The 14,053-nt window shown below is 38.7% G+C and overlaps 1 protein-coding gene across 2 annotated transcripts in view; it reads left to right on the top strand.

The window, feature by feature from the left end:
- The window catches only part of col18a1b (collagen type XVIII alpha 1 chain b), a 156,789-nt gene that overhangs the window by 39,354 nt on the left and 103,382 nt on the right, over window positions 1–14,053 (top strand). For both annotated transcript variants that reach the window (XM_073870889.1, XM_073870888.1), the window contains exon 6: window positions 2,027–2,166. In XM_073870889.1, coding sequence (XP_073726990.1) covers window positions 2,027–2,166 — 140 coding nt within the window. The remainder of the gene's footprint in view (window positions 1–2,026; window positions 2,167–14,053) is intronic.

Here is a 14,053-nt window from a genome sequence, read left to right as displayed (position 1 = left end):
CTTATTTTAATTCTTTGAATAATAAAAACAGCAATTATGAGGATAATTCAGAGGATTAGAAAATCAGGATGAGCCTGTTTATCGGTGTTGTAATAACGATTTTTATGGATCTCTATGACTTTTAACTCTTTCGCCGCCAACGTTTTTAAAAAAAGTTGCCAGCCAGCGCCAGCGTTTTTCATGATTTTCACAAAAGTTTAATGCCTTCCAGAAAATGTTCTTCTTTAAATATATAAACATACAATATACCAAATGAAAGAACAGACCCCTTTCCTTTCAAACAAAAAAACGTTTCACCCTACCTTCAGTAGTTCTTTTGTAATCAGCTTTTGAATATGGGTAGGTTTCTGCAAAAACACCACATTTTGAGCAAAAAGCTGAGATAATTAAATTTTTGTGACGGACTTTCATAAAGATCCCATTCAGAGCGATCTTTAAAACATACAAGGAGATGCAGCCGCTTGCCATAGGGCAATACTCCCGGGTTTAAAAAGTTGCGAAAGGGCGACACCTAGTGGATCATAGCGGTATTGCGGACAGCCGGAAATACTCATCATTAGCAGGGAAGCGTTTTCTCTTGATTGACGAGATATCTCGTCAATGGCGGCGAAAAAGTTAATAAAAACTGCTATAATAGTAATTCAATCTATAAATATTGCAATCTATAAATACTTCTTATGAATTTGTTTAGCGTTATTACGTTTCATATTACTAAAATTAAGTAATTTAGGATTACGCATTGAGATCCACCCTATTTCTCAAGAGGTCCACTCAGTTTAAAATTTCTGGCCTCGCCACTGTGCTATCCATGCATATTTTATATGGCAATAAACAGCATTTTGTGCCATCTTTTGACATTTACATGTTATTTCATTGAGGTTGCAATTATATAGATAATATCTATATGGAAAACAAAATAGGATAACTTGACTTTGACAAGCTTCACTAGACGCAGAGAGACTTACAAAACAATTCGGCACAGGATAGCAAACACAACAGCATAAAAAAGGTAGAAAATCATGAAGGCACAGGTGAGGGAAATGAACCAATAACAAGATGATTAATAAGTAGATGATGGGGCAGGGTCAGGAGACGAGACAGGGAAGCACATGGCCTGTTGAAAACATACCAAGGCCTTGTGGTTCCACACAAAACACGTGGACCTGTCATGATCCTGTCACAAAGAGCTAAAAAGACAGTTGGGGCAGGGCCTTCAGGAGCCAAGGCGTGCATGGCTGGGTCTTTCAAGGACATAACAGCCAGGATGCGGCAGTGACGCAGGTGGTTTAGCTGTGGTAGGTTCATCAGGATTCATCAGGAGTCTCACCATCTTCTGTTTGGAGGTGTTAAAGGGCTGGTTGAGGCAGCTGCTAGAAATGAACATAAGCTTTGCTTCTCCGAATCCAGAGCCAACACAAAGCTGCAGATATCGACCTCCAAGACATGGGTCTGGTAAGCTTGGCGGGTGGACAGTGTCCATGCTGCCCTACTGGATTCGAATTAAGGAAGGAGAGAACTCAAATTCAGGCTTTGCTGACACAGAGTTTATTCAACTAAACAGAAAACCAAAACCCATGAAGGGGCAAAAAATGACAAGAATTGGTAACAAGCAATAATGAACAGATTTGATCAAAATAAAACATAAAATTGAAAAGAGTTTACAACCGGTAACTTGACTTTGACTTGACTCTTCACACCCTCAACCAATGTCAACTCATGAAATATGATACTAAAGTAGAAAAGCAAATACACCGTGCAGTCTTGTGGAGACTGCATTACCTGTAGGCTATTATTTCATTGGTTAACTTATATTAATGTATGGTAATCATGCTTTTTGGACAGTGAAGATGTGATTATGTGGGACAAGCAAAAAATGTATATTGCTGTGTTAAGATTGAATGTATAAGAGACTTTTACTTATCATGAGAGACAGACTATTCCAGAATGCATGGAATGCACTTGGTTTTTCAATATGCATTTAGATGGTCTTTGTCTAATATGACCTTACAATGATGCTTTTTTCCAGGAGTATCTACTGGCAAAGAAAAGAATGGTGGAAATGGTCAAAATGGGGACAAAGGAGACCAGGGCTTTACTGGGCCAAAGGGTGACTTGGCTGGTGATACTTTATCTTCAGTCTCTATAGGTGGAACCTGTGGAAAGAAGGTGCAGTTTTAGCTCTGGGTTCTTTAATTGTTTCAAAATCAAATTTAACAAATGCATTATGTAAATGTTTACCCAAATTTATTCCAGTTACAGTGACATAATAAATACTGTCTTAAAGTGCGCACTCAGTTTTACATACATCCAAATTGGATTATCGGTTTAGGAATTACAGCCGTTTAATATGTAGCTCTCGAAAAGTTGACTTAAAAGCTGTTTTATGAACAGGTATGGGCTATTTTGCATGAATGAAAATTCACGCAAAATAGCAATATCATGCAACATTCATGCAATATCACTCATCCCTGCAATGTCTAATTAAACCCCCGCGGCCGCGTCTTCACGTGGTTCTGAGTGAGATGTCTTAACCTCTCCCTTTGCTGTAGAGACCCATCGGTAGATTCACGCGTCATGCAATTGAGCGGTAAAAACCCAATCGCGTAATATGTATTTTTGTCACAGGTTATCACACATGCGCGAGTACTTGTAAAAAGTTTAGAATTAATTACATTCACATAGAGAATAAGATGTAGTTCTGGAGTTGTTAAGGCAGTTTCATACAGCTAGGTGTAGACATTCTCCTTCTAACATAAAATAAAATCAGAGGTATTCTTCAAACTCACTGAAAACTGCCCAGCTAACACAAATACGTAACTGTTACGTAACGTCGACGTAATATGATGACCAAACGTCGTAGCGATGATGATGCAATCAGGTGTTAGTGCACCTGTCCCTCATACAAACGCATACCATTTCATGGCTGTTATTAGGTTTGTTGGAGTTCGTGCACAGCTGCAGGAACCGACAGGTGGAGGACATCAGAGTACCGCGAGAGCAGAAAACATACGGAGAAGTCTGATTTTGAGTAGCTCTCGCGGTATTGTGATGTCATCCTCCTGTCGGTTCTTGTGGTTCCGCATGAACTTGAACAAGTCTCCTACATCAAAGCTCACATGATAATTTCAACATGGCGGATGCTGTCCATACTAACACAAATGTACGTACCGTCTTACCGCACGTTAAGTAGGTACTCATAGAAATTCAGTACCTACTCAGTAAGTATGCGATTTCGGATTCAGCCAAGCTTCAAATCGATGCTTCATTTGGCACGCCCACTTTTGCTCGACACAAGCTCCAAAGCCTCGCTTCAAATGTAACATCACTGCTGTCTGCGTGAATACTGTTATAGAGTAGTGTTGTCAAGTCTTGTTTATTAGTCTAGCCGGTTTTATATTGTTTATTGTATTTACCCTTTTTTGCCCCCTTGTGGGTCTTTGTTTTCCCTGTTTTTGTTAATAAAGTCTTTAAGTGTTTATCTGGCCTGCATCTGGGTTCTGTTCCTGAATAGTCCTGACATATGTTTTCAGTATAGGGATTATTTCTTATCTACACCCCCTCCAGTATATTTATAAAACATAACAGGACCTGACAAGTTTTAAAAGGCAGGCAGGTTACACTTAAATCAATCATTTAATTATTCAAATTCAATAAAAAATATCAACATTCGTGTCAAACATTAACTAAAAAGATCACCATAGAAATTAAAAGTCACATAGTCAAAATCATATCGGGCAATCAAAGACTGAATACAGATGCTTCCATAATAGATATAATATACAAACAGAGTTGTGTAGGAAGCTTCTTGTTAAAGATTGCCTCCATTATGTTTTAATACACACACACAAAGTGTGGAAGTATTTTGCCAAGCCACCTTATATACACAGAGAAAAAGAATCATAAAAGTCCCAAATCAGGTTTTGGTTGGTCAAGTTCTCGTGACCAAGGGGCACCAAATGGGATTGGTAACCATCTGTTGTCACAAAGGCTGAGGCACCGGTTAGATCCAAATGCAGTTTATTAAGGGTAATCCAAAAACAGAGCAAAAATTTTCAAGCATAGATCAGGGCAGGCAGCAAACAATCAATAAACAATATACAAGCACAGGGGTCTGTTCTTCGTACGTCGCTTAATACATCCAAGATCAAATGATACATCCAAGATGTTCAGATTTTGTTAATTGCGATCTCGCCTATTTGGTTTTTTGAACAAACCTGCTGCTGATGATTGCAAAAGGCAATACATATCGATAGTAGAAACACTGATCAGCAACTGTGATTGGCCGATTGTTAATGGTCAAAGAACACGCCTTACTTTTTAAGCCCTGCATTGGGTAAGCTATGGATAGAATTTTATTGTGAACTTTTTAAGACTTTGAATTTGTAAAACCAGCTTAAACTATTTTGAACATAAAATCACACTACATAATTTAAAATATTTTGTGAAAATATAATCTTAATATCTTTAATATTCATGCCAAAGATCAATGATTGAAGAACTTTAAGGTCCCTATTTTAAGAATCTAAGCACATTGTCTAAAGCGCACGTCTAAATGGGCATGTCTGATGCTAATTTAACAACTGGAAAAAATGGTTTGTGCGCCAACCGCAAGGTCTAAGGTTCCTATTCTCCCTTTAAAAGCCAGTTGTGCTGACTCCATGTCGATTCCGTATTTAGATGTCAGAATATGTAAACTGAAAAACTACCTGGAGGAAGAAGACCACCAGTTTAAGATTGATATTTAAAAATTCTGTTGTTTTCATTTCTATTAAAATTTTTACTTTTTGGTATTAAAACCTTTAAAAGTCGTTCCTTTAAAAGGGTTACTTTAAAAAGCATTACTTTAAAAAGGTTCTCATCTCACCATATCCACAGGTACAAAGTTATCATATACAAAAAAATCTGTGGGAAAGCATTAAAAAAATGTATAATAGATGAAATGTTTGCATTTGTTTAGAGCAAAACATTGAATTACTTACCAGGCTTGCACAGACTCGAAATGAGATGTCTAGTCCTGAATTTTACCATAAACACAGTACAGGCAGTGATCTTGTAAAATTGACCTGGGTGCGGCAGCCATCTTGTGAAATGACCTGGGTGCGGCGGCCATCTGGTGAAGTGGCTCGGGTGCGGCAGCCATCTTGTGAAATGACCTGGGTGCGGCGGCCATCTGGTGAAGTGGCTCGGGTGCGCCAGCCATCTTGTGAAGTGGCTCGGGTGCGACGGCCACCTTGTAGAAAACTCAGAACTTGTGATCTGCTATCAACTCCTACCACATGGGCTGGAGATTCAGAACTTGAGGTTTATCTGTTTCAGTCTCTGTTGTGAAACTCAGAACCTGAAGACAACCTGTTTCAGAACGATGATGTTGAGGTGTTGCTATAAGGAATGTTATCCCGTTCAGATAAGGAGAAGTTTGGATCTTGGTGCTTTCCTGTTGCAGAACTTTGTCTTTAGAATTTTATCCATGCATTTTTACTTACATTACCAAACCACTTACTGAATACCCCTCACACTGTACTGAATGTATAAAGTATAAACCTGAGAGCAAAATGATGTTAAGATTTGTCATTTGTTTTAGCTGCATGGTCATTCTGTATCTTAAAGCTCCAGTGTGTACTTTTTTTAGTTAATTCTTAGCAAAAACCCATGTTTTCTTCCAAAAGTATGTGCTCATTCATGTGTAATTACTTCCACCCCACTAATCAAAGTATTCTCGTAAGTGTAGAATCTGCTATTTAAAATACATACCACCGTAGCGCTCTCTGGCTGAATCCATGTTGTGCCTCCATCTTTGAAATACATTCGCCGACGAGGGACATTCCTGAAATTCAAGCTCCGCCTTTCGCGCTTTCAGAGTACACTCAAGCTGGCCGCGAGCTGAAGCCTCCGGAGGTTGCATGTGTAGGCGGTATACGTCATCAAGACAGTCTTATTTCAGAATATTAACAATTATAAAGCTGACATTTATTCTTAGTTAATTTTAAATTGATGTAATATGCTTATGACTTGCAAATGTAATGCTCAGTTAATTTAAATAAACCAGGCTTGATGACGTATGCAGCCCGGATATGCGACCTGCGTTAGACTGAATCCTTCGGCTGCACGTGATAAACCTGCAATCTAATGCTTTGAAAGCCTGTTGAAGAACTATTCTCGAGGACATTAAAACAAGTCGCCAAGGAAGCGAAACAGGGATTTTAAACGACAACGCGACAGGAAAAACATCAAGACCAAAGTCAATATTGGAGTTAGTTTTCCAAGATGGGGCTCATTGGACAATGAAGTTGCTAAGTTACTTTCTTCACCACAGGTAATTCAGCATATTCGTTTACATCTATACAGTTTATGTTGTAAACTTGAACATGGGTATGCATAACACTTGTTAGTGTAAACATGCATGTGGTTTAATGTCTTGGAACAGCCACACGCCGTCTCTCTGCCCATTTATGTAATCTGAGGTACTGAGATAAATGTTTTTCATCTTTTCTGACCTCTAACACAAACACATGGTGTACAGTGCTATTTTTAGCCTTTCGTTGATAAAAGCGTCTGATCTGCGCGTCTTTCGTTTCATTTTACAAGCGTGTGAAAGTTGAGCGATCTTATTTCACCAATATCAGAGAAAGCTCTTACATATACACGGACATGTAACGTTTACTTAAACATAAGCATTGGACTCTGACATATTAGTTCGCGTCCATTTAAACCCGTCATTACTCCAGCAGCTCATGATTAAATGACAGAGGGACTCGTCCAGAGACCATCTCCTCAGTAATCTGAAGAGAAGCGGTCGAAAATGGACAAAAAGAGAAGGATTTAAACAGCAAGTGTAAACGTAATGTGTCTCTCTCGTCCACTTGTGATCTGATCTACGAAAACACATCTTAATACCAAGTTTAACAGCCCCTGTGATAATTTCCTCGCGTCGATGAAAAAAGAAGTGTCTTAGCTACGTTTATGGTTGCTTTTTGTATGTGATTTTAAGCGGACATATCATGACAATCAGACTTTTTCCATGTTAAACATAAATCTGTGTGCTTTGATGGATCACACGCAAATGACATTGCAAATTGTTCGTTTTTTTTCATTGCTTTTGCTTTGTAGCTACTGGAAGCCATGTTAACCTTGCCATGACACGGCCGGGCCACCGTACGAGTTAAAACGCGTTCCGAATGGGGGGGGCTAGAAAGTAATATTCAGTTGGTTGTCATATAGACTTTCACCGCTTGATGGGAGTAGATCCTACACAGTGGAGCTTTAAGTAATGGATGACCCTAGCTTAGGTCTTAGGAAGAGAGTATTGGGGTTTGTTGATAAGGAGAAATGCTGTGGACCAATCAAAACATCCTTGATGTTTGGTTATAAGGCCAGCTCTAATACTGTAGGTGTCTGGCAGTTGTCCTAGAAGCCTTAAAGGTGCAATTTGTAAGATATTTGCAGTAAAATATCCAAAAACCACTAGGCCAGTGTTGTCCAACTGATTGCTATCAATATCTCTAATTTTTTCAACTACTTGTAAGTCATGAGAAAATTGCAATCCAAAACATTGACACGGGGCAGTGCAGTCTCTTGTCAATGATGTTAATTTCCACGTGACCCTTTGTTACCGGCTTTACTGATGTAAAAAGCACATTACAACTAGGGAGTGCCTGAAGCCGAATACGTTATTCGGAAGGGCACGGATAATGGCTTCAAAACGAATAACGAATTCATCCGAATAACAGAAAAAATATTCGGCCAGACATAATCACGTGTTTACTGGAACAGCGCTAAATTATAAACCCCATAAAGCACGTATAATATGTATGTGAAGTGAATGAGTGCAATCTATATGCGCGTCCCTTATTTAGAAGCGCCAGCTGTTTTGGAATTAGTTTTAAAACGCTGCTAATATCAAAATTCTTTTAACCCAACTGTAAAAAAATGACCCTTTTAGTTTATTTTATTTTATTACACAAGACCATAAAACCTTGATAAAATGCTGCACTCTGATAATAAAATATTTGTTAATAACTCCGTGTCTCCGTGTGACTTCAAACACAGATGATCTTTTAATTACTTCAAGTTAAAGCAAGCTTCATGATTACTCTTTACCGTCTGCCGCTGGTTGTGTCAGCAAAGACAGCTCCCATAAGTGTACAGGCCAACCAAACGACCCAAGAAGAGTTTGGAACAAGACGAGAGAAAGAATGAAGATCAATATCGATGTTGCATTATCTGGATGGAGAGAGCTTTGCGACAACATTTAACTAGACATAGATGCTGATCTTGCTTGTGTTTTACGCGAGTTGTTTTGATTCGTAACTCTTCAAAATTCGTATGCTATTATATCGATCACATCATTAGTGTGTAGACTGTAATCAGTGCGTCTTCCCGCAGACGATATAATGCACATCAAGAGGTATTGTACATCAATAAGACACTTAGTAATAGAGTTTGGTAATGTACAGTCTATCATAATTTTACATCATAACCTCACAATAAGATTTGTACTGTCAATACATTGACTACGTTGACATGCAGCCAATAACCCATTCAAATCCGGAATATTAGCAATAACCCGGTCGCGCACGTCAATGTAAACACCGTCAAAAACACGAATATGCTCATATTCCTGTTTTTAAAATCCCGAATATTACCCCTGGGTTACCTCTTTTCTAACCCGAAATTTTCGTCATGTACACGCGTATCGGCATATCTCCATCAAAAGAACACTGATTTGTGTACTGCGCATGTTCTATTCAGAAGGAATCTTGGTCTTTTGAGTAGAGGAACTTCTTGTATGTGCCAAAAAAAACGCAGGGAGTAGAGGTAAGCATGGCGAGATGCACCACAGTTTTAGAGCGAGGAGGAAACCAATTACAACCACCCCGCTTTTCACGTTAAATTAATATATAGTTTTGCCCTTCTTGTTTTTCACATCATACATGTATAATAAAGGCCAAATAGATTGTCAATAGTTATGAGAGTAACTTGTTTTTTTTGTGAATTTGAATTCAAAATGTAATACTATGCTATTCATATTTTGTTAAATACAGTGAATGTGTGAAAAAAGTGAAAGATGACAGAATAACCAGCAGCAATAACTGTAACGTCATCTGCATCTAGATGCAGTTTGTAAGATTAAAATTACTTTAACTGATCAACACATACAAATCGCCATAATATAACTGATTGCTTACCAACATTAAAACTAACACTTAAAATAAAAACCTTAGGTTTTTTTCTTTGTATACAGCGTCCGCCCGTGGATAAGGAAGCTGCAGCCAATAACGCCGGTGGCTTTATTATTAACTGACTGAATACTTGACTCATGGGTTTATGGATGTTCTAAATTCTCTCAATATTAGACAAAACGTGACAGGGCCAACGCATACTCGTAAGCACACATTAGTCTTAATTCTGTCACTCGGACTCAATATTAATGACATCAAAATATCACCTCAGGGTGATGCAGTTTCTGACCATTACCTTGTGTCATACACTGTACTTCTAGATAGGATCACTCAATCCACAACATGCTACAGATTAGCCAGAACAATAATTTCCACCACTAAAGATAGCTTTATTAGCACTCTTCCAGACCTGTCCCAAATTAAACATGTAGCAGATAACTGTGACGATCTAGATATTGTAATAGAAAACCTAAACAATGTCTGTTCTAACACATTGGATGCCGTTGCTCCCATTCGAAAAAAGAGAATCAAAGAAAAACCGCCAGCTCCATGGTATGACCATCACACCGCAGCCCTTAAAAAGGCAACTAGGAAATGGAAAGAAATTATAGAAGCACAAAGTTAGAGGTATGGCGTGCAGCATGGAAAGAGAGTGTTAAACACTACAAACAGGCTATTAAAACCGCCAGATCTACCTATCTTAGCTAGCTTATAAATGAGAATCATAATAACCCTCGTTTACTCTTTAGCACAGTTGCAAAACTGACTAGAAACAAAGAACAAACAGAAACCAATAGTAAACTTCAACACAATAGTAACGACTTCATGAACTTCTTTTCTAACAAAATTACGGCTATTAGGGAAAACATCGTAGCTACCCAGGCAGCCATCACTCTACCCATTAGTTCACTTAACACTAGACTACCATACGAACATCTTGATTTATTTAAACCTACTACAATAGATGAGCTCTCTAGACTTGGTTACATCATCCAAATCATCGTCCTGTATATTAGACCCCGTTTCCACAAAACTACTTAAAGAGGTATTCCCTGTAGTGTCAACCCCGGTTCTAAATATCTTTAACTCATCGCTAGAAATAGGATACGTTCCAACAGCTTTCAAACTAGCAGTTATTAAACCGCTGATTAAAAAAACACAGCTTGATCAGGGAGAGCTTAATAACTTTAGACCAATCTCAAATCTCCCTTTTCTTTAGAAAAAATTAGAAAAGGTAGTGGCAAGCCAGTTACGCACATTCTTAACAAATAGTAGTACATATGAAAAGTTCCAATCAGGATTCAGGCCCCACCATAGCACAGAGACAGCGATGTTACAAATGACCTCCTATTAACATCCGATCGTGGTGAAATCTCAATTCTTATATTACTAGACCTTAGTGCAGCCTTTGACACAATAGATTACACAATCTTACTCAATAGACTAGAAAACTATGTTGGTATCAGTGGTCAAGCGCTAGCCTGGTTTAGGTCGTATCTAACCAATCGCTATCACTTTGTTTATGTAAACGAGGAAGAGTCATATCACTCCCTGGTTAAATATGGTGTACCGCAGGGATCAGTTTTAGGTCCTATCCTGTTCTCGTTATATATGTTACCCCTAGGAGACATTATAAGGTAACATAACATAAGTTTTCACTGCTATGCGGATGATACCCAGCTTTACATCTCCTCACATCCCAGCGAAACACACACGTTTTCTAAGCTAACAGACTGCATTAGCGATGTTAGTGACTGGATGGCACATAACTTTCTTAAGCTCAACTCCAATAAGACTATTATTGAACCGAATCGCTACAAACATAATATGTCAGATTACAAGTTGCACATAGATGGCTGCACTGTGGTGCCATCTTCCACGGTTAGGAACTTAGGTGTGATGTTCGACAGCAACTTATCCTTCGATAGTCATATCGCCAACGTCTGCCGCACAGCATTCTTCCATCTTAGAAATATCTTGAAAATACGCCATATACCGTCTACATCTGATGCAGAGAAGCTTATCCATGCTTTTATGACCTCTAGAATAGACTATTGTAACTCGCTACTTGGGGGATGCCATGCAAATCAAGTAAACAAGCTTCAGCTAGTTCAAAACGCTTCTGCAAGGGTACTTACTCGATCTAAGAAGTATGACCACATAAGCCCAATTCTGGCATCTTTACACTGGCTACCAGTTAAATATCGCATACAATTTAAAATATCACTAATCACCTACAAGGCTTTAAATGGCCTAGCACCCTCATATCTTAGAGAATTACTATCAGAATACAATCCATCACGCACACTACGGTCGCAAAATTCTGGTCTCTTGATTATCCCTAGACTATCAAAAGTGTCTAAAAGTGGAAGATCCTTTTCCTACTTAGCCCCTAAGCTCTGGAATGATTTACCAACCGATGTCCGAGAATCAGACACAGTCGATCATTTTAAATCAAGACTTAAAACTTTTCTCTTCAACAAAGCATTCGCATAATTCGTCTAGTAAAGGTACTTAACTCGAAATAGTTATTTGTACGGAACAAAGCACTCACGGTCATAACACAGACCAACCAAATAAATAAATAAAAACCTTATCTGCATAAACACTTCACGTGTTTATGCACGTATGGTCGGGTTGCGATTTTGGAACTTTCGTGTGTCTTGTGAATAGGATGCCATACAGACCCGTTTGCCACTGAACCTGCATTAACGACAACAGTGGGGCTTCCGGCCTTAGTCAAACGGGTTGGTACGTATGGTCGGGTTGCGATTTTTGGCGTTTTCGTGTGTCTTGTGAATAGTATGCCATACAAACCCGTTTGCCACTGAACCTGCATTAACGACGACAGTGGGGCCTCCAGCCTTAGTCAAACGGGTTGGCACGTATGGTCGGGTTGTGATTTTGGTGCTTTGATGTGTCTTGTGAATAGTATGCCATACAGACCCGTTTGCCACTGAACCTGCATTAACGACGACAGTAGGGCCTCCAGCCTTAGTCAAACGGGATGACAAATATGGTCAGGTTGCGATGTTGGCGTTTTCTCGTGGTCTTGTAAATAGTATGCAATATAGACCCGTTTGCCACTGAACCTGCATTAACGACGACAGTGGGGTTACAGGCCTTAGTCAAACGGGTTGACAAGTTTCATTTTCTCTTAAAGATCGGAAGGTGACCCTTAGTTACCATATATACCGTCGCAGTGGGCCCCCAATTTGCAAAATCCTCAACTGTGGATAATATAATTATGCCGCAATAGTTAGTCTGTCTGAAACTAAGCTGATTAAACCACATCACTGTGTGACACTTGCATTACATGTGAACGGCCCCTACGCAAATATGATTTTGTTTTTCTCTCCCTGTCTCGTCCTCGACCCCGAGGACAATGGGACAAACAGACCCAGTTCTGGTAGATGTGAAAGTTGGCACACCTCTGATCTACTGGTCGTCCTTCAACGTGATGCCCAGCTGATGCCTGACCAACGATCACCAGCAGAACCCACCTAATCTCCGCTTAATCTCCTTATACGTTTATATGTGTGTATATACATATATATCTCCCATCCTAGGACTTTATTTTTATTTCCTCGGCTAAACAGCCCGGGGTTTTTTTTCTCCTAGGGGTTTTTTTACCCCGGGGGAGGCAACCTTCTTGGGCTTAACTTAGCTTCCTCTTCTAGACGTTACATAGTAATACGCTCGCTTATAATGTCGAGTCATAGCCGCAGCAAATTTGACTGCTTATGCTATCGTGTATTATGTTGTGCTATCTGTCGTTTTTCTGTGCTTTTACTGCTTCTATTAATGTAAAGCTGCTTTGAAACAATTAACTATTGTAAAAAGCGCTATATAAATAAAATTGAATTGAATTGAACTCTTACCTGGACATTTAGATATGAAAGTTTATCATCAACAGTACCTGCGTGAAACATTATAAACATGGATAATCATCTGCCGACTCAAATGTTTCTGCACGTCCTCAGTCCGCTTAATTAAGGCTTCTCGTTCTATCCGCGTGAGCTAAACATTTTTGTTCTGTACTTTTTTACTTGCATGTATTTCTACATATTTTCGGCCAAGTAACACTCAGGATATAATGTAAGTTATTATAGATAGCATATAAGCTTGTTCTGAAAGGATGACAAATCCATCTGACTAAAAATGATCTATCCAGCTTAATTTAGCCAAAATAATGATTTATTTGTTTTCATACTTTATAGATGTTAATTTATCTACTAATATATTATTGAAAATGCCTGAATAAATATTCATTGCCTTCTGTAGGCTATTGCATTTGTTTTGTACATTTAAAGGTGCATAAATACTGTCTAATTTTAATTTATTTAAGACACTTTTGTGTTCTGTATTTATCGATGCTCTGTAAATTTGCACTTAAAAACCTTATTGTTAGAAAATTGTTCTTCAATTATTTTTTTTTCAAAAATATATTTAGCTGAAGGCTAGTATAGCTTGTTAATCTTTTTCTCAAAAAAGAAAAGACATGTATCTTAGCATACCCTGCTTCTACTGTACATCAGTGCAGCTTGTTCTGGATTTAAATAATACTAGTAAATGAAAGCGGTAAAACCACATAGCGCATTAGTGAGCCACGCAAAATCACTGCATTTACCTTTTAATCACAGTTTAATCGGGATATTGCCAATTCCATGTATACAGGGGTAACTCTCTCTGCTCATGCATGTAAACGGGTTATTCCGAATGTTTCAGAAACCCGAATCCCGACCTTAACCTGACCATAACCCGAATATTTACAGCATGTAAACGTAGTCAATGTGAAAAATCATTGTAGATTGTAAGTTTGAACACTTAATTCTGTGCTGGGTTAACACACCATCGAATTTGGACTCATACTG

Source organism: Misgurnus anguillicaudatus, chromosome 8 (assembly GCF_027580225.2).
Source record: "Misgurnus anguillicaudatus chromosome 8, ASM2758022v2, whole genome shotgun sequence".
Taxonomy (NCBI): Eukaryota; Metazoa; Chordata; class Actinopteri; order Cypriniformes; family Cobitidae; genus Misgurnus; species Misgurnus anguillicaudatus.
This window is presented reverse-complemented; position numbering and strand designations above follow the sequence as displayed.